The following is a 20,833-nucleotide window of genomic DNA, read 5'->3' as shown; positions in this document are numbered from 1 at the left end:
ATAACTTTGGTCGCGAGGTTCGGGCCACTGGGTATGCTACGCAATCTATACAACATACAACTTGGGACAATAGGTGTAAGCAACTGTGCATGTCACAATATAGGCATGTGAACATTCTTGGCCAATTCTTTAGAACGAATATGCGCCACGGGCAAGGGGACCGAATAGTCTAGAAGAACAAGAGGCAAGAAATTAAGGAGGCGGCAACAAAAGCAGCCGAGTGTGAAGAAAGAAGGGAAGGGGACCAAAACGTAACCAGAACGCGCATTGAGAGAGGAGCGTTGAGTTACGGAGAAGCAAAGAAGTACGAGCAGCTACGAAAACAAGCTATAACTAGTTTTGCAGAGTATCGACACCTTCTATTTTCTCGGCGCAGACATTTCTTTCAAACTCGTAAAGCTAGAGTAACTTTCACTCGATTACGGTGTCGAATCACCTTGCTTAAAATTTTATCAATTCAGGGTTGGTCTGGCTCTCTCCCCGCGGTGTCCGTTCTGCGGTGAAGATGAGACAATTAACCATTTTCTTTTTCTTAATTCTGTTGACGATTTACACGTGCCAGGAAAAGCATTCTAGAAGCAACGTTTAGAAAAATCCGAGTGAATTTTGCAATTCCTCAAATTCTTTCTGTCTGAGTCTCCTCTCTTGGGCAACGTCCCAAGGGTGCTTCTTCAGCTTTTGAAGAGTTTATAGTGGTTTCAAAAAAAAAAAAGATTCTTTAAATAAATTTATATTTATTTGTTATTTTGTATTCCTTTGGTTCCTTCCCACTTATCTATGTCGTTTTGTCGGAATTACTAATAGCCTTCTAATTCCTTTCGCATCTTGGCCAATCACCAATAGTGGGTGTGAGCCAGTGACAGAGGACAAACGAACAAACAAACACCAAAGAGAGTTTCGCTTATTATTCATTAGCACTTGTGCGCAGGCACCGCAGTTTCTTCTGCTTTCTTTTTTCTTTCTTTTTATAGGGATGTAGGAGCACTACGGTACTATTCAGCATCGCACTCCTAATGTTGTCTATACCTCCCACTCTGCGGGTCGCGCGCCGAAGTTCATTAGGCGCGCTGAAATTCGCGGACTTACAAATGCAAGCTTTTAAAGTACCATATACTACCGTTCCTATACAGGATATGAAACGAGGCACTCAACAGAAGGTCCAGACTAACAAACTGAGCCGTGAAATCAAAGCTGACCGCGAAACGTGCTTTGTACACGCGTCGCGTAACAGCCGCTGCCGATGAATAACGAGCTCGGCTTCTGAAAGAAACAGTTCTGGCCGCGCACGTTTAATTGCGCCGGGCGGGGCTCTTTCTTTTTGGAGAGACGTACGTGCCATCTGTGCGGAGCCGTTTCTCCTCAAGAAACACCGCGCCCGGGGGGCGAGAAGCAGTAAAAGCGGCGAGCAGGTGATTTAATTTCCGTCCCACAAAACGCTCTTCTTCCTGCTTTGGAACGGAAAATGAAACACGGCGCGTGCCCGCTCTACGCTCGGTCGGGAACCGCTGCCGCTGCTGCAGCTGCGTTCGCCCCTTTCCCGCCTTCCTCCTCCTCCCCCCCCCCCTCCGCTCTTCTTTTTTGTTTATCTTTGCCACAGGAGCGCCCGTTGCATAAGCGCCGGCGGCAGCCGTCGCCCGCGTTCGAACCCGTGCCGTTTGCGAGCATAATGCACACCCAAGAGAGGGGCGCGCCGTTCCGCGTGCAGCAGGAAGAAGACACGCGCGCGGTGTGCCGACACGTGGTGAAGAAAAAGAAGCTGCCGCCAACCGCGGCTGCCGTTTCCAGCGCGACGCCGCCGGCTCAGCAGCAGTTCTGCCCGTGCCCGGGGAGCGAGAGGGGGCGCGCCCGTAAAACCTCGGCTCCGCGTCGTGTGTTCGAAGCGTCGTTCGTCGCTGCGAGGCCGACGTCGTGGACGTGCGGCGCGTGGCCTGCGGGGAAAACGGCTCCGTTCGACACCGGGAGCGCCAGCTGCGCCAGCCGCCGCCAGACTTGGACGCCCGTCGCATCGGCCCGACTAACCCAACGCGGCCACTAGTGTGTGCATTAGGAGGAGGAGGACACGCGTCTCGAGTCGCCTAGCTGGCCGCCGGTGAGTGCCTAATCCGCTACCGCCGCCGCCGCCGCCAACCCTTTCCTGTCGCCATCCATTCTGGCTTGAAGGAGCCCCGCTCTAAAGCCGCCGCTCCCGCTTAACGCTAATCCGGCCGCCTTGAACGGCCATCGAAGGGAACGTGTCACTCTCCCCCTTGGATCCTCCACGGCCCTCTGCGGTGTCTGTGGCGATCAGCTGTTCAGCACGACGTCGCCGGTTCGATTGCCGGAGTGTCGGACTGAGGCTGAAAACGATAACGTCCGTATGCAATGCTTTTTCCCGCCAATCACCGATTGACAGACGCCGTTTAACGTTCCTAATATCAGCTTATGACATTTAGCTTCATCTCTGGCAGCTTATGATATTTAGCCTCATAAGGCTAAATGTCATAAGCTGCCAGAGATGTTACGGTGGGCTCCGGATTCATTTTTATCGCTCATGATTCTTTACCATTGCATTAAAAGCTCCACGAACGAGCGCCTTTTTGCATAATGCCCTCATAGGCACGCGGCCGGCAATCGCACCTGCGACCTAGGGCTTGGCAGCAGAACACCACGGCCGCTGGTCATCGCGGTGGCTTTTGGCCCGCGTTAAAGTGGCCCGGATAGCACGAACTAATCCAGCGCCGTATAGTATAGAGCTGCATCATCGCAGTCCCAAGTGTCGGTCGAGACAGAACAGGAATGCGATGCAGTGGCCCCTATAATGCTTTCACAAAACGAACGTAACGCGCTACGCCACCGATGCGATAGGAAGCGTTAAGAGCAGCGAGCAAGTGTTTTATCTCCCGCGCGTGCGTAATGCGGCAATTTGTTCACTGTTCTTGCACTACCCTTAAGATAACGTCGTCACGGCCTTGAAGCCACAATTCGTCTCTGCCGTGTATACCCATCACTCAAGTGCCGTCCTGCAAAAGGTCCTTGCATGCGAGTGAGCTTCACCTGCCCCCGATCTGCTGGCACCTGCAGCTCTCTGAACTCGAGCATGCCACTGCCGCGCGTTGACATTTCTGCTGCCACGTGTGTATAAGCGCGTTGAATACACTGTGTCCATACCGAGAACACCGTGCCTCTCCTGAAGCACCTGGCTCCGATGCACCGCAATAAAGTGTTAGCAGGTTATTTATTTATTTATTTATTTATTTATTTATTTATTTATTTATTTACTTACTTACTGCGGTCAAAGAAAGACTTGCAGGTGGGGTTACAGAGATACAAGGATATTGTCTGTCTTTTTTTTTTTTTTTTCGGACGACGATATCGACTATTGTATAGCAAGACACAAATGCTGTACAAGTTGAGCAAAATATCTCGCACAGACAAGGATAACTGGATCAACCGCGACGTGAACAGAAAAATGCGTTATACAGTCGAAGTACTCGTACAATATATGCGATAAGACACTCAAAAGTTGCAAGTACGCAAATCAAACATTAACAGCGGAGCTCTGCGGCGCGGTGGTCGATGTCCGTCGGTCTATACGTGTCGTGTCGACACGAAAATATGTTCGTCTCCAGTTTCTCACGAATGCATTGTAGCATTCAATCTAACATAGATACGTTGGAAAAATTTATACTGAATTTGATCGCTAAGACGACTCTATAATTACGCCGAGTTTCATTTACTTGTCATAATTACTTCACACTGAAATTGTAAACGTTACAGAATTCCCATCTGCTGTTAATACGTGACTGTCTACGGAGGGAGTATGCTTACAGAAAACGGCTGTAACTATTGTTTTATCACAACTATCCCAAAACAAATTATATGACAATTATCCGCTAAGACAACTCTAACATTACGCCTGGTTTCATCTACTTTTCTTAATTGCGTAGTTAACAGTGAAGCTTTAAATATTGTGGAATTCCCATCTGTTGTCAATACATGGGCTTCCACGGAAGGGAAACAGACAGCTCCACGTTTGTCCACTAGAATATAACAGTCCCTCGAAGTTTCATTCAGCTAATTAGCTAGGAGATATGCTCAATCGCAAATTACAAACGTGTTTTGTTTCGTGTACTCCTTTGGCTGTTACCGCCAATGGGCGTTATGTGTCGTTCCATTCGAAAGGGGACGCTCATAACATCCATCCATTCATCCACGTCATAGTCGCCTATAGGCGACCTTATAATAGTAATAATAATAATAATAATAATAATAATAATAATAATAATAATAATAATAATAATAATAATAATAATAATAATAAATAATAATAATAATAATAATGTATACATAGATTTGCCGATTGAGGTAACATACCACAGCTTCACTGCTCGTCCTTCACAGAGTGGGAGGGCTGATGAATTTTCATGCGTGGAGCGGGGAAAGGTTTTTCTCGCCTGCATACAATTACTTCGGGGCTCGAAATGTGGTTTAGCTTGCCGGCGTCGCGGCCCGCTGACACAGTTCTGGGCAAGTGTGCCTGTTCGTTCGCCTCCCCAGCGCTCCCGATGTCCCTGTTATAGCTGACGCAATTCCCGTCGAGTGAGTCGCCGAACGTGAGGGCTGGACGTGAAGGCCAGGGACGTAAACGTGGCGTGACAAGTCCCGCCGACGCAACTTCATGAACAGAACACATTTGTTGCGTCGCTCAACCGAGACATGTCCGTCCGCGCCGGCGGTGGGAACGAGAGAGAGAGAGAGAGCGTACGAGCTCGGACCTCGCCCGGGCCTGGTCAATGGCCTGGTGTAGCGTTGGCGCAGAGAAGGCGCCGGAGGTAGCGCCAGCGATCAGTTACACTGGAGGGCTTAGTCCGATGTAATGTGAGCGCGCGGGCACGCTACGTCACGTTGGCGAGAACAGCGTTTACAGCACGGTGTATTCTTACACCGTGGTCTACAGTTCGACCGATGGTTCGACGCGCTGGCGCAGCCGACGTAACCGGACGCGGCCAACGCGCTCCGACGCGCCCGGCGTCGAGCGACGCTCGCCCGCGCGCAAATATTTTTTTGCCGCGCGCAGATAATGTCGGACTATAAAGGCGCCTTGAGAGGGGCACTCGCACGAGAGCCTATGGTACTTCGTGAAGTAACAACGCGTCCAGAGGTAGTAGATCATCGCAACAGCTGGATTTGCCTCGCTCCTTGTATCGTCAGCGCCATCCTTGCATCATTCTGTACAGGGTGTTGATAAGTTTCTAAAGTGGTATTTCGCTACATTGTGCGTGCGTATTCGGTTACTTGCTAATGGTTTAAGAAGCTGCGCGTGCCGAGCTATAGTGTTTGGCGAACGTGGTCGTGAGAGAGGGTGAACTTAATGGTGCATAATCGATGCTGCTATATGTCTTTAAACGCGTTGATCATGTCCGGCTTCATGATAGGGATAATTCTGACTGCTCTCTTGTCGGAGGTAGAGTCCGTCAGCCGGTGTCCCAAGGTTTGTTGAATTAGTTTTTGTTGGAAGCGTGTACGGCTGTTCCAGCACGACATTAGCCTCTCTACTCGCCCGGGCGCACTGCCACAAGTACGCAAAGGTACTCGAGACTCGTAAATGCACACGAATGATTGAGGTCTGTGTGTTTTCAAGCTTCACATAAACCTTCGACGGCTGCCTGCGATTGAAAGGGACTGTAGGAATAGCAGGTCCAGGGCGCAAGGTGTTCAATGAGTTAGCAGCTAGTAATGAGCCGCGCGTCGCCGAGGCCCTTAAGACAGTTCGCACGACAGCACCTCCCGAACTCTCTTGTTCGTCGATGGCCTGCCTAGCACAATGCCCGCTACAGGACACAGAGAAATTCGTAGCCTGAACTATTCCTCGAAATGTGTAAACATGAGGCCTGTAATAGCCAGCTACCTCTATCTCTTTCGCACATACAAGGTGTGTTGATCGGGGTGTATGCCTTCGACTTACTGCAAACATTATTCTTCAAACTACTGTCCGCAGACCTCCATAGGTCCCTGAGGAAGTGCAAACAGCTCCATAGACGAGCACCACTACCGAAAGAGTGAGCGGAATGTGTGACGTTGCTTCTGCGACGTCCTACACTGTAAACGAAAATAAACCCACCTGGGAGTTTTTAACAGGTGATGTACCCTAAAACCTCCCCTCCTCAAGTATTTACTCCGATGTATGGGAGCAAAACAGCGCCATTCCCTCGTTTCACTCCGCTGGCTTGCTGCGGGAGTATTAGGGCGACATGACGCGATTTTACTCCGCTTAAAAATCTTGTTCTCCCGTGAAACTCCGACAGGGAGTTTTAAAAACTCCCCTCCGCCGAAAGAGCTTGGTCACGTGGCGCTTCCCATGAGGCTGTGCGCCTCGCCAGCGACCGGGCGCATTCGGCGGAGTCGGCAGTGCTCATGGCTGACGGTTTGTTTACATTTGTGAAGTGTCGTTCCGTGACAGCGTTTCGTCAATTTGTTTCCCGTATTTCCTTCCAGAAAGTGTTATAGGCATGCCTAAAGCTCGCTGTTTCTCAGCTTCAAGTACGTTTGCTCTGATCACTTTGCTGACAACGATGAATGCAAGAGCAACGTTTTCAAGTGCGGAAAAAGGCTTAGGTATACCTCGAAGCTGCTCACTGGCTCGTGATGTCGGCTCAGGTTCTGACTGTGTTTTCGTGCTGCGTGACCCTGGCTTGTGTTGTTCAGTACGTGAAATGCGACTTTTATGTCCTTTTGGGTACATGCTGACAACGTCTGGTGTAATGTTTGAAAGGACCGCGTAGCAATGGCAACAGCAGCCACTGTTCAAGCGACGACGTCCGTGCTAGTCGCACATGTATGGCGTACCCCAAGTTCGTTGCGGTGCTGTGTTGCCAGTGAGAAAGATCGGAGTGCAAGCAACTGTTTTTATGTATCTGCGAACGGATATTTTCACCCGAAGAAAAACGGTAGGACATAAGTATGCGTACTGTAAATAAAGCTTCTTATTGAGCGATGTGCATCGAATTGTTATCGCGCATATAGGTTTTGGTCACGTCATTGCTTCCGATATTGCATTAACATTACGCTCTATCCGAGACACTGATTTAGACGCATGCCTGCTCGCTCCGAGTTTAAGCATTCACTCGACGGATCAGCTATGTAGCTCCTTTTCACAACCGAGAGATATTGCTTGGACGCGGAGCAAGTAGTGCGGTGTATAATATGTATGACTGCGCATTTTTCGGTGTTACGTCGGCTGCTGCGGGTCATGCTCACACGTAATAATTTGTTGCTACGCTACCACTATATCGCAAAAATTTAATTTTGCTATGAAGCGCACGCACTTACATTTTTCTTGCTTACTGTACCTAACGCACTACTTTTTGGCCGCGAACGCTGGCAGTGTGCGAAGTCGCTCCAGCACTCAGAATGGCATGGTAATTGTGAAAATGCACGCCATTAACTCTTTTCTCTCACTATTCTGAATTAACAGTTTTGTGTTGATTAAGGTATTCTGTTAATATCAGAGAGGCACATCTCGTATGAACGAGCATGGGAGTCGTAATTCTGAAAGAAGCACAGCTGCTCCCTAGGTGGTTTAGAGGCACACAGTATCGTGGCTATATATACTGGCACCGTTGCTTCTTGGGTATCGCGTGTACGTGGGATGTCTTTCAAGTTTCTGCATTGGGCGTTTCTGAAATGTTTATGTATGTCATGATATATGTGCTTTCATTGACTTGTTTCGTCGAATTTGACGCGGTCTCGTGTGCATATTTCGAAATTTGACCAGCAGCCTCTGTATGTAAAGATGTTCGCGCAGACTGACGCGATGCCTCTTTTTATACTCTCGTTGCACCTCAAAAAAACTCCGTCCGTTGCAAAGCAAAAAAGAAAGAAAAGATAAAAAAAATACCTCCCATAATTCCACGCGAAAATTCCGCTCACACGGAGTAAAAATTCTACTCCGATCATACGGAGCATAATAAACTCCGAACCGGGGGGTCGCTAGAGGACAAGCGTTATACTCCCACGTCGGAGTTATTTCCGTTTGTTTAAGCCGCGTTTTCTTCGTTGGTACAGATGAAATCTAAAACAAGAAAAGCTTTGTGTTGAGCTGAAATCGAAGTCTGCTATAGGAAGCATGTTCTTCTTTTTTTTCTTTCGAACGACCATCGAGCGAATTAATGAATCGTTTATGGTGATATCGATTTCTCTGTTACCAGAAAGAGGAAAGTGAAATTGTGGAGAGCCGTCTGTGTCACAAAGTGATCACACCGTGAATATGGCCCCCCGGCACGCCCTCTGGTGTTCTGTGCAGACCTTTTAATACGCTAGCATCATTTTAATGCGCTAGCATCAAAGCGGGCACCACTAAGGGGGACGTTGCACATTTCGCGGACTCGGGCGTACTTGAAATATCGTTGCCGATGCCTGCGCGCAATGTCGCTACGTGTACTGCGGGCATAAGCCAACGCCGCTGCGTCGTTTCGCTGCTGATACACCAACGCTCTCTCCAACCTAGAATTTGAAGGAGAGCGCCTGGTACGGCCATCTTTGCTATAGCAGCTGCCGCCGTTTTCGTCATGTATGGTTAACACTTTCGCAGCATGTGATCTATCTATCTATCTATCTATCTATCTATCTATCTATCTATCTATCTATCTATCTATCTATCTATCTGTTTGTCTGTCTATATCTATCTATCTATCTATCTATCTATCTATCTATCTATCTATCTATCTGTCTGTCTGTCTGTCTGTCTGTCTGTCTGTCTGTCTGTCTGTCTGTCTGTCTGTCTGTCTGTCTGTCCGTCCGTCCGTCCGTCTGTCTGTCTGTCTGTCTGTCTGTCTGTCTATCTGTCTGTCTGTCTCTGTCTGTCTATCTGTCTCTGTCTGTCTGTCTGTCTGTCTGTCTGTCTGTCTGTCTGTCTGTCTGTCTGTCTGTCTGTCTGTCTGTCTATCTATCTATCTATCTATCTATCTATCTATCTATCTATCTATCTATCTATCTATCTGTCTATCTGTCTGTCTGTCTGTCTGGCTGGCTGGCTGGCTGGCTGGCTGGCTGTCTGTCTGTCTGTCTGTCTGACCGTTTTCCCGTCTGCCTCGGGCACTGGGTTGTCAGTGGTCGAATGTATAGCGCAAGCGGCTGCTCTGCTAAGGGTCAACTTGGGTCATTGATCTGTAGGAATAGCAGTGACTGTAGGCACTGTGTTCATACGTGCCGCTGTTCAGCGAACCTTTTTCACGCCCACGTGGGTCACTGTAGACGCGGGATTGGATAGGTGCCGCCGTTCGAAGAAACTCTTTGACGCCAACTTGTAGTAGCGGGTATGTGCCGCTCTGTCTGTGCTAGTATCCAGTGAAACTCTTTGATGCCAACTTAAGTCACTGGGTACGTGCCAGTAGGTGTGTGCCACTCTACAATGACGAAAAAAGTCCCTTGAATTTCTCCGATCCTGAGCGGAAACAAGCCCAAGTCGCAAGGGTTCCTCAAGGATGGCAACCCGACGCATTAGCAGGCGCAGCCAAAAATGCACTGTGTACACTCTTAAGCAAAATTCCACCCTTTTCTCACGCAACGATAGTCATCTGTCTTTTCCGCATTTCCTTTCCTTAACGCGGCGAGCCCAGTAGTTCCCAGTGACGAACGGCATGCGCGTTATCAGCATGACATAGCTTTGCCGACAGGAAAGTAGCGGGCGCGGCGTTTTCAAGAAAGGAAACGCAAGCAAGGCAGATTACCATTATCGTTGTATGGCAGAGATACACTCCAAAGGGTGTACATTTGCTTAAACGTGTATGTGGCGCTTTTCAATGAACGCTTTCACGCCAATGCTTTAGCGAGCTGCGCTATGAATTCACTGGGTATGTGCCGCTCCTCAATGAACCTCTCGCGGGTCACTGAATGAGTGCCGCTGGGTGTGCGGCAAGCGAGGGAACAAATTCCCAGCGTTGACAGACACCGGCGCGCCACGCTTCTAGTCTCGGAGGCCACGTGCGGTCTTCCGGGCAGTGCCGCCAGATGGTGCAGCGTGCCCAGAAAAGAAGAGAGAGAGAGAGAAACAACTTTATTGAGCCGAGCTCGACATCTTCTTAGACGCCGTCGATGGAAGTGGTTCCCTCTTCACGGGACCCATATGCTTCCCTAGCCGTCTGGCCCCTGGAGATCAGGACGAGCTGGTCTTCCAGGGCGGTGCTGGTTAGCAAGGTCTCCCATCGCTCGGTAAGGGTGGATGAGGCATGGGGTAGGGTAGTGGGGCAGTTAAGAGGTGGGGGGATCGCCTTGATGAAATTGCATACTCCAATGACGTGTTGGAGCGTGCCTAAATGAGTTTTGCAGAAGGTACAATACTTCTCGTACCTTTCCGGGTACATCTTGTTTTGAAGGTAAGGGTGCGGGAAGGATCCTGCCTGTATTTGCCTGTAGATCGCTTGCTGTTCTCTGCTAAGCGATTTGTGAGGATCGGGGTAACGGCGCCTCTCCGTCTTATAATGGTTCGTAATGTCTCTGTAAGTAAATATGGACTGTGGCTCATCTTCCTCAACCCGGTGTTCCATCTCTCGGGCGAACTGGTGGGCAAGTTCGTTGCCCTCCAGCCCAGAGTGAGCCGGTGTCCATATTAACTCAACTGTCCTTTCAGGTACGTCGCGTTTACTTTGGAGAATATCGAGTGCCGCAAGAGACACCCACCCCTTCCTGTAGTTGTTATACGCCTTTTGCGAGTCGGTGATAATTCTTCCCACCTTGGGCTGCGCGAGTGCTAGCGCTATAGCGGCCTCTTCTGCCCAGAAAAGAAGCGCGAGAGAACTGTCGCTGTGTGACGCGTTTCTCGGCATTCGCATGCACCGGCGCGCCGCGAATTTCGGAGGCCACCCTAGGCTTCGCGGCGGCGGCGGCGGCTCTAGATAGTGCCGCTAGTAATACGCTCAGCATCGCGATTGGTGGTTACCGTATGCTCCTACGATAAGTTGTAACGTAAGAGCTTCTTTTGTGAGTGCGTACCCGGTTTTCTGACCGAGCTACGTTGCTCGATTCCGTTCTGGGCACTTTTCGACGAACGCGTAGTTACCGCCGCCGGTTTCATCTTTAACTATTTTAGCCGCGACGCCGCGGTCATAAATAAGTTAGGAGTGCCTCCTTTTCAATTAGCATTCCGTGTGAAGTTGTATAATGAGCGAGTTGCAAGAAAAGGAATACTGACACATATTTTTGATCTTATAGAAAGTGTACCACACGCTTCTCTCACGCAGGAGAGTTACACTTAGCAAGTACGACGCTTGCAACACACTTATGTTCTAATTTGATACTCAAGTTGGTCTTGAAATGTCAGACCTGACGTCATTGTGACGTCATGAGACAGAAAAAAAAATATCCTGACGTATAGCTGTAAGGACCTTCCTATCAGAGAGCTGCGCGCACCTTTTTTTTTTTCCCTTCCGCATGGCAGCTGCAGTGATCGCAGAAATAGATTGAGCCAATGCATCATGTGGTCATGACGGAAACTCGCTCGTAAAAACAAATTATCATATAAACTATTCCAGGCGCGCTGACGTTTGCCAAGCATTTGTGCTAGGTATTAAAGGACTTGACTCTTACAAAAAAAGAAATGGAGACCCAATACATGTTGCAATATATCTGCAGCAAACCTTAATTCGCCAATTCAAAGCTTTAGAGCTAACGGTGATGTGTACACTTTTGTTTACTCTTATCCTATGCAACCTGCAATATCACGGAGTGTTTATCCGTCACAAAGGGCACAACTTTATTGTGTGGTGCAGAAAGAGGCTACTTCTAACACCTCACACTTTATGTCATGCAAACTCTAAATCTGGCGGATACGCAATGGGTCACTTTTAAACAGTCATGTCACATGGACGAAGGCGACGTACGTATGATTCCTGTCGAGGAAATGATGGTGCCATGTGCATCGACATAAAAAGTACAACATGTGTCAAGCAACATTTAGAGATTCTGTGCCTCTTGTGTTACAATGGGACATGCCCACTCTGGAGAATTGGCCAAGCACGGGTACACACCCAATTGCGCATATCAAATTCCTAAATCAAAGAATCTGTGAAATCGCCATTCTATTTACGGCTTGGTGTGATTTAAGTCTGCCTAAAAGCCGATGTTATATGTCCTGGTTTTATGTCGCAAGTTACTTTTTTGTTACGCAGAACAGAGGTGCGCTTAGCATACAGGGGTATACATATATCCACTAAACATACTAATTATGGAAAACAATCTGGATATTTCGCAGCATTATCTACTTATAAACAGCCTTCAACTAGATGTCAAGCGCTCTTCGGCGGTTCCTTCAAAAGACATTATTCACTTTACCACTAGATCGCCAACATAATCCACCTGTCTAAGCTATTCACTTCACTCCTCTTTTTTTGTGTTTTTTTCATTTGTAGCGTTTATAAATATTTTTGTTTTGTTTTGTTGTGAATGCCTGAACTACTGTTTTAATTCTACGACTAGTTATTGACTTTATATTAAGTTGGTACTACATTTACATTGCATAATCTTTCACTTAGTGACTACTATATTGCTGTTTTATGCTGTTATTTGCACAAATGTATATATTTTCTGAAAGGAGGTCCCCTTTCAACCACATGCACTGTGTCCTCCTTCTGTATACTTATGTAAGCATGTATCCACGTATGAAAGAAATAAACTGAAACTGGTTATACAAGACACTCCGCAGGTACTCTCATACGACCTTTCATCTGCACGCAAAAATATCCGCCGAGATAGAGACCGACCCAACAGCCAGGCAGCCTCGCCAAGCCCGGAAAAGTAGGCATCGCTCGAAATGTAGGCCAGAGTTTGCACCGCTAGCTATCTAGGTATGCTGCCGCATGCTGAGATCGTTACGTCTCCACATCTGCGCGCGACAAGGGGGCAAACCTTCCACACTCGTTTATCAGAGTGGTGTTTCTATTGAAGTACTATAGCGCCAAACAGACGACACAGGAAGAAGAGACACGGACGAGCGCTATAGTACTTAAGTAATGCATCAACTAGCCCAACAAAAAGTTTTGCTGGTGTTTCTATCTCTGGGACTGTGACGGCGGCGATCGCTTAAGCTCCAACACACGTTAATCTTTCTTTTAAATACCTCCAAAGCAGGCTGAGGTCTGCCTGTAGTCTTATAAAGAAATGCGTGAACGATCGTGAGATTTAACCTTTGTCTTCTAGCACAGCAGCCCGGGGCTCTCACCATTAGTCCACGCACTTGCGGGCACGCTTCTCTCATACTAAGTAAAATGTACCCGACACAATACAGAAACTCCTGCCCATGGTGCGGAGAAATACCAACCCTTTACCACATAACATGGGAATGTAAGCATAACTACACATTCCATAAACATAAAAACCCGAGTGCGGAGCAATGGGAGGGCCTGCTCACCAGCAGCGAGCTCACCGCCCAAAGGGCAATGGTGCAGCACGCGTGCGAAGTGGCCAGGCTCAGTGGAGCCCTGGAATAGGGGCGCACCCGTGCTGAAGAGCCAGGCAGCAAGCGCAAGACGGCTCACCGCTAAACCCCTTGATAGAATCAATAAAGTTTCTCTCTCTCTCTCTCTCTCTCTCTCTCTCTCGTGCCAAGGTTCCTCTTGGAAACGTCTGGCGCGTGCGTCACATGTCCCTTTCTCGCTTTCTTGCCTCGTGACAGCCTGCACTTCGAGACGCTTTCTTAGACTTCACTGCCTTCTCAGGATCGACCCACACTTTTTTTCTTCGTCAGGCGGGTACCTACAACGCGTGTGAGGTCCGCATATAAGGCTATCGCATTATTACACATTTGAAACCTTAAATGTTGCGGCAGTGCCGCTTTAAAATAAAGAATAATAATAATAAAGTCTGGGAGTGGGGCTTCCGTGCGCAGTGCTCGACCGGATGTGGCGTATTTGCCGATTTTCTCGCGCGTCATCTGGAACCAGCAGTGAGAAAACACACAGTCCGCGGGTCGCAACATTTGCGCACAGCCGGAACCTCGTAGCTCTTTTTCTGAGCATCTATCTTATTCACGGCATGTGCCTTGTCTCCCACAATTACGCAAGTGCACTACGTCACTGCGCATCGTACTTTCTTGATAAGAAGGGCTCGGTCCATTTCTTAAGATAGCGCGGCCGTCAGGAGGGGGGAAGGGGAACATAATTTTGCATATCGCGAGATCGTCCTAGGAGCAGTGGACCGTCTCCGATGAGCGCAGGTGGAAAGTAGAATTCAGCGGTGAGGCATTGTGGGATAGTTTAATGCAAGGTTGCCAACTCTAGAGTGGGCGAAGGGGAGAGAGTCGTAGAGGGAAAGGGAGGTGGCTGATGGCGACCGACCTTTTCAGTACCGGGAGTCGCCTATCTGTACACGCAACAAAAGTAAACAGTTCTCTTTCGTCCTAACGTGTCGGGCTTTACAAGAACAATGCAGTATGATAACCGCGTTGTTCAGTAGACTGACTAACATGGCTACCAGCACGAGTACTATTATACATTGATATCTATGCATGCGGAAAGTACGTAATTTACGCAGGTGACACCAGCCTTTTCTTTTTTAACGATGATTCATGGTCCTGAATGTCGCGTCTAGCTAATAAATCGTTTGCAGGCATACATATCAACAATTATTTTAGGAGAAAAACAGAAAAATTGGAGGACGCTTATGCTTTTCCTTTAAGAGTAGAGCGCGATATAGCATTCAAAGATCCCTGACTGCTTTGTTAAAGCCTTTGTTAAAGGGTACCGAAGCCTTTGTTAAAGATACCCATTTTCATTTTTTTAGCTTCTAAAATGAAGGCAACGTCGTCTCCTTATTGTAACTTCTAGTGAAGGAGCACAGCAGCTTAAGTTAATGCCCTAATTCATCCATCAAAGGCTACCACAAACTTCTGGTATGTACCGTTTAGTGAAAGTGCGCAATATTCTTTTGCTATGCTTCAATTGTTCGAAGTATCACAAGACATCTGCAGTAAATATGTACAATCTTGTTTCCTGCATCCTCCAAGCAACGCACTGCGATCTCATAAAAAGGAAGCTCAAACGTACGTAGTACCTGGCAAGGCAAGTCTTAACAAGACGCTTCATATCAGAGGCTTGTCGCTGACATAATATTTTTACCAAGTTTAATTACATTGTGAATGCGAGCAACGGTTGAGCACTGCTGTGCTATTCAAAATTTACAGAGGAGGTTGAACACAGACATCTGTTTTTTTAAAATATGATGTTTTGATTTTGACATGATTTGACATTTTTTGAAAAAAAATCTGGCTTGGTGCTCTTTTGCCATACCTGGCCCTTGCGCTACTAAACACCCCACATTCATTCATTTTGACAATGAGTAAAAATGAGATGAACTAGATATGCTGAAATTTGGGAACAAAATGTACTGAAAAAGAAAGTAGGGAAAATTTCGCTAGCACTGCCAAGATGTATGAATTTTAGTTGAAACTGTAGTGTGAGTATATACATGAATAATTTCAAGGGAGAGACATACCTACATGATCGTCTGTTAGGCTACCCTGTCGCAAAGCCATACTGATGTTAATTAGGGAGTTTTTTTTTTCTTTTACTCTCTTGAGGGTTGCTTATATTTGTGAGGCCTCCTTCATTGTCCCTACAAAGCAAGCATCAGTTTTCTGTCTAATGTATCATATGTATTACTATTACGAAAGCTAGTTGTACAGCATACAAATTACAAATGCGATAATTTACATGTACTTTATTTAATCAATTGTGTAAAATAGAATAGTGTATCCTTATACTGGTCCTTGAAATAGATGTTGAGTACGTTTCATGGCACAAAGTGCATAAATGTTTGTTTTATATATTTTTCCACCATGGTATTCACCACTGTGTTGTCGATTTCAACCTCCTTGGTCGTGGCTGCACACCCAAGACACGCAGTCTGGACAAAATGGAACTTATGATAGAACGTATAAGCGTGACCCAATGAGGATGTAGAAGGAAGCAGAGGCACAGAGACAGCGCTGTCATGACATAACAGAAAAGAAGCGAGATCTACCGCACAGCAAACAGGCGCACTAAACTATATCTGTCATGCGCTAGGAGTAAAGTTGATATAGCTGGCTGTGAATATTCAACGGCTAAATCAAGTGTTCAGTCTGTGCAAATGGCATACTAAAGCACACTGAAAAGTACGTCCACGGCCAGCGTGCAAGGCAGCTTTGCAAATGAAACGTGATTGCAGCATTTAGGTACGCTAAGCACTATCGTCTTTTTTTTTTTGCAGAACGATCATAATTTTTTTTTTAGTGTTCATGATGTTGTCAACCAGAATCGGTTCCTATGTGCAACTGAGCTCTCGAAAGAGAAGTCGCAGTCGCGGGGCGCTCGTGGATGGTCATCAAGCTACAGGTTAAAGCATCCCGTAGCATGGAGGAGTTGAGAAAATGTTCAATCTATCCTTTCCGGAAAGAGAGAGAAACAAAAATAACGGAAACGCAGGGAGGTTAACTAGAAAAAAATCCGGTTTGCTACCCTGCGCGGGAGAAAAGGCAAAGGGGACTCTGAGCGATAGGAAAAGAGAAAGGCGAGTAGAGAGAAATGGGGAATCGGCGCACAAAATTGAAGCTGCACACGTCGCTGTCACAGTCTATCTCGCAGGCCCGTAGACTACAGGAAGTGAACTTGCACGTTGGCTACCTGTAGCGTGCATGTCCGTTGTGACCACAGGCCTAGTAGAACCTGCTCTGACAGTGGCCGGCTGTCCAGTGTCTCTAACGGGGTACATAGCAACATGCCTCTCCGTGCTATAACGGGGGCAGATGATTTTTTTTTTCCTTTAGGAACGTAGGAATAAGGCGCGTATGGTGTTTTTCTAACGACTGTGTCACTGTGTCTCTGTCCCGTTATTGCAGCTTGACACGTCGGAGCCATGTGCTACGTGCTGACGAGACGGGGTAACTTCCCGAGTTCGGTTCTCCCCTTTCTCTTGGCCGGCATCGCAGGTGAGACGCGTACCTACCTATCTGCGCGCTGACACCATCCTATGGACTACCTACCTAACGTCACCTTGCCCTCATAGGGAGCAATTTTCGCTAGAGCGAGAGACCTGTCAGATGTCATACATGTCATATCTCATACATGTCATATATCTGCCACACAATCTGTGACAACATTCTGACAGCGCAAAAGACGAATTCGAAAAAGGAACAAAGATGACAGGGCCGGCGGTGAGCTTCCCGAGGGCATTCGTTTGAAATTGCCGACAGTTGGAAGTCCACGTGATATGACGCACGCCACATTGTTGTCTCATCGGTAGCTTCCACAGCGCTGCTGTTAGAAAAGCTGGTCGAGATAACAGTCAGCATTTCACATTTCCGGCTGTGCAGCACTATGGCGTCCTCGATGACGGAAATGCATACCCCCCCCCCCCTAGTTTGCTTGTCAAGAATCGCATCAAAATATTGCAGAATTCAAGCGCAGCTGCCTTGTGTGTAGCTACCTTGCAAAATGAGCGACTTCTTTCTTTTGCAACGCCAAATTGCGGATAGCTGACACACTTCACGAAGATCGTGAGCTATCCGCTGGCAGCCGCTGACGCACTTAGGAAGATTACGAAGAATCTCTATTTCGCAGATTTATTTTTTTCTTTTTTAATTCCCTGGTCTTCGTTATTTGCGCTGTTAAAATGCCGCAAGCGCGATGAAGCAACCCGTCCAGCCCAGGGTACCGTTGCATCCTGTGAGGGTGCTAACTGTGCTAACCAACGCGAGTTGTCGCGCCTTTCGGAGCCCGCGCGGCCGTCCATATGTGCCCGCTTAACGCCGCAAGGCATGCAAAGAGGAAACAGCTGGGTTGCTTCCGGTCTCAAGGGTGTACGAGCCGGCGTTTCTGTACTGCCCGCTTCCTTTTACGGCTGACGCTCTCGGCGCCGGCGAAGCAAATGGGAAGGGTAAACACGTTCCAGATGCGAGTTTAACCGGTTCAGCCTACACGGAGTTTCGGCAGCAGGGTCCAGTTAGCCTGACCGCCGAACGCCACAGGAAGCTCGTTCTGGGCGCTTCTCTCCCGTACCAAAACGTTTTCTTGGACATGTTTCGTGCATACCGAAAGGCAAAAAGGAAAGCTGTAGCGCGAAATAACAAAACTGCTGCTAGTGTGCTTCATATTTTTTTGCCTTACGTCAAAACTTTGGAGTCTAGAGTGTTCATCATTTGTCACAACTTTCGCCAGTATATTGCTAGAACTGCTGTTCGGCTGGGGCGTGCGTGCGTGCGTGCATGCGTGCGTATGCGTACGATAACAAGGAAAGACATGACGCGAACTTTTACGTGGCTAAGTACCGTAAAGCAGCTTCGTCAAAATACAGGACGCGCCTTGATTCGGTTTAATACCGCTATGAAGCAAGACTCCGGAAGTTATATGTGATATGAAAGAACAGAAATAATAGTCAAGCTGCAAAATACCGCGCTTGATTTACGCCGCGAACTCGGATCGTTGTCACTGAGCCTTTTGCCACAGTTTCGAAATGTAGGAAATAAAACTAAGTTCTCGCCAACGAAGACGGCTAGTGCCAGCTAAGTGGATAAGTGATCCATTATAAAACTGCCAAGTTGAGAATTTTGGACTACTCCCAGAGACTTTTCTTTTAATAGTCGTTCTGCCGACTGGTCATGGCTACATGCCAGAGCATTTATAGCGCACACCCATATGTCGCCTTGTGCATGCGCTGCAGGACTTGACGCTTGATTCCACGCCACTCGTGATAATGACTTGCTCAAGACTGTATGCCGCGAGGATATAATGTTCGAGCATCGCTTCATTTGCAGCGGCGGCGAAGCCAGTGAGCTTTATCCAAGTTATCTCAGTCAGTTTCACCGCCGAGTAAAAAAATTATAACGAACGCGCGAGATGAATTCGCGCAGTTGTAATTTTCAATGCAGTAGAAAATGCGCTGCCATTATTAAGTTAATCTCTAAAGAGCATGGGGCTCCGCTCTCCATGTTCCTCGGCAGATATAAGGAAGACATACTAGTAGTAAGGAAAAGACAAAACGTGTTATGTTTTCCTTTTACAACCGAAGGCAGATTTTGGTGTTGTTGTCACCGACGTATAAAACCTCAGCTCACTACGGTATCCTAAAAGTACTATCCAACCACTTGACCTAATTCAACGCTTATCTTCGGTGCCTTTATTATTCTCCTGTCACGCGCTCACTTACAAAAAGAATTTAAACAAAGCAATATTGAATTTCAATAGCCCTATAAGCTCTCCTGCTCAAGCTCCCGGAAGGGAGCCGATGAGGCTCGCAGATTTCAATTGTCTTCAGTGTGAACGCTCTCGAAAAGTGTGCGAGTAACTGCAGTGTAACACATGTGAGTTTTGCCGCCTTTAATCGTGCTGATGACTGGGCATGTCATCAGTGTCAAGAAGCAAAATAGGTAATTAACTGTGCGAAAAAAAAATGTTCTTGCATTCAAATCATTTGGGTGATGCCGAAATCGTAGTGATGTGTCCATTCTCTTTATTCTTTTTTTATTTTTCCCTGAAACTTGTCTACTCTTGTTCTCAGCGCTTGCTACCGCCAGCGGAAGCCGGATTCGAGTCTCTACTCACGACCTGGAATGGAAACTTGGAGATTCGTCGAGCTTTCAAGTATTTCTCGAGTGAGTTAATCAACGCCTTAGCGCAGCTAGCACCCGTAAAATGTTTCGAAAATTTCATAAGTTCGCAATAAGATGTACAGTACATGTGCTGTTCAACAATGTTACTTCCCGAGTACCGTTCTGATTCAGGAACGAAACATGTATAGCGCACACGTATGGTTCAAAGTTCACGTTAAAATTTGAAGCTCAGTTTTGAAGCTCGTGTACAAACGAAACGTACGCTACACGTCTCCGCACTGCTTCAGCCTACATCTCCAGTTTACTAAAGCAAGTCAACGCAAGGCATGCTGCCCAGTTCTATAGGCTCTGTCATCTACACTCATCCCAGACCATCGGTCGTGAGAGCCAGTTTACTGACCTCGCATAGTGGCAGAATGCTAAAGCGGGTGGTGATTTCGGCGTCTTGGGCTGCCGCCAGGTGTCGTTGTCTGCTAGCGAGTCAACGTTAACACTCTTTCGGCTTGCTTGCTTCAGTCAGCCGATGAAATAGCACGCTTTAACTCGTGGAGGCTGCAAAACGGTTCGAACCGTTACCGATGTTAACTGTTCAACCGCCACCATATTGTAATATGTACGCCAAGATTCGGTGCTTGATCTTTTTGTCGTGTGAGCAGCTTAGATTCTGATCGACGCCGGTCTGCATTTTACTTGCGCGATCGAGCACAACCGACTATATCTAGATTCAAGCCAGTGCGTGCGTGGGAATGTTCTTGTGGCGACGCCGAATCTGCTTTGCGGGAGCTCAACCTGCGCTGGCCCCAGCAACTTTAAAAGAAAGCGCCGGTGTGACGGGGTAAGCATAGGCACGGGAGCCCGCAGAATTTCCTACAGCCATTACTGGAGGGAACCCGTGCGCAGGCGATTATTCGGCGACCATGGGAATAATTGGTAGTAGGGGGATTTGGCTAATCTCCGTGCTTGTGGTTCAGACCTTCTAGTGTCGTTATTTATTATACACTCTTTCTTTCAGAATTTGCAGCCATACTTCTCTAAACACAGCAAGGCAACGAATGTCCTCGCATATGCATAATCACTGTGAATTCTTGCATCTATAACGCAATATATATGCTTTTTTTATTATTATCAAGTTGAAAAGTTGCAAAGCCGTTTGAAGCCAGAACTATGAAGTTTAGGCAAATAACATGCGCTACCCATCGTTTCCCTGCTGGCTGAACCACCACGCTTGCAGCTCCTGTAGACACTAGCGCCACATTTACCAGTGACAGTTTTTGTAGG

At 47.5% G+C, this 20,833-nt stretch overlaps 1 protein-coding gene across 1 annotated transcript in view; it reads left to right on the top strand.

Annotated features, from left to right (window-relative positions):
- The first annotated feature begins 1,638 nt into the window (after positions 1–1,638).
- Ctns (lysosomal cystine transporter cystinosin) overlaps positions 1,639–20,833 on the top strand; it is a 32,689-nt gene continuing 13,494 nt past the window's right edge. Inside the window, exons 1-3 of the mRNA XM_065432938.2 lie at positions 1,639–2,089; positions 16,847–16,936; positions 19,504–19,597. Coding sequence (XP_065289010.2) covers positions 16,864–16,936; positions 19,504–19,597 — 167 coding nt within the window. The 5' untranslated portion in view covers positions 1,639–2,089; positions 16,847–16,863. The remainder of the gene's footprint in view (positions 2,090–16,846; positions 16,937–19,503; positions 19,598–20,833) is intronic.

This window comes from Dermacentor albipictus, chromosome 3, assembly GCF_038994185.2.
Source record: "Dermacentor albipictus isolate Rhodes 1998 colony chromosome 3, USDA_Dalb.pri_finalv2, whole genome shotgun sequence".
NCBI classification, from domain to species: Eukaryota; Metazoa; Arthropoda; class Arachnida; order Ixodida; family Ixodidae; genus Dermacentor; species Dermacentor albipictus.
Note: the sequence above shows the minus strand (reverse complement) of the source record. Positions and strands in the feature narration are given on the sequence as shown.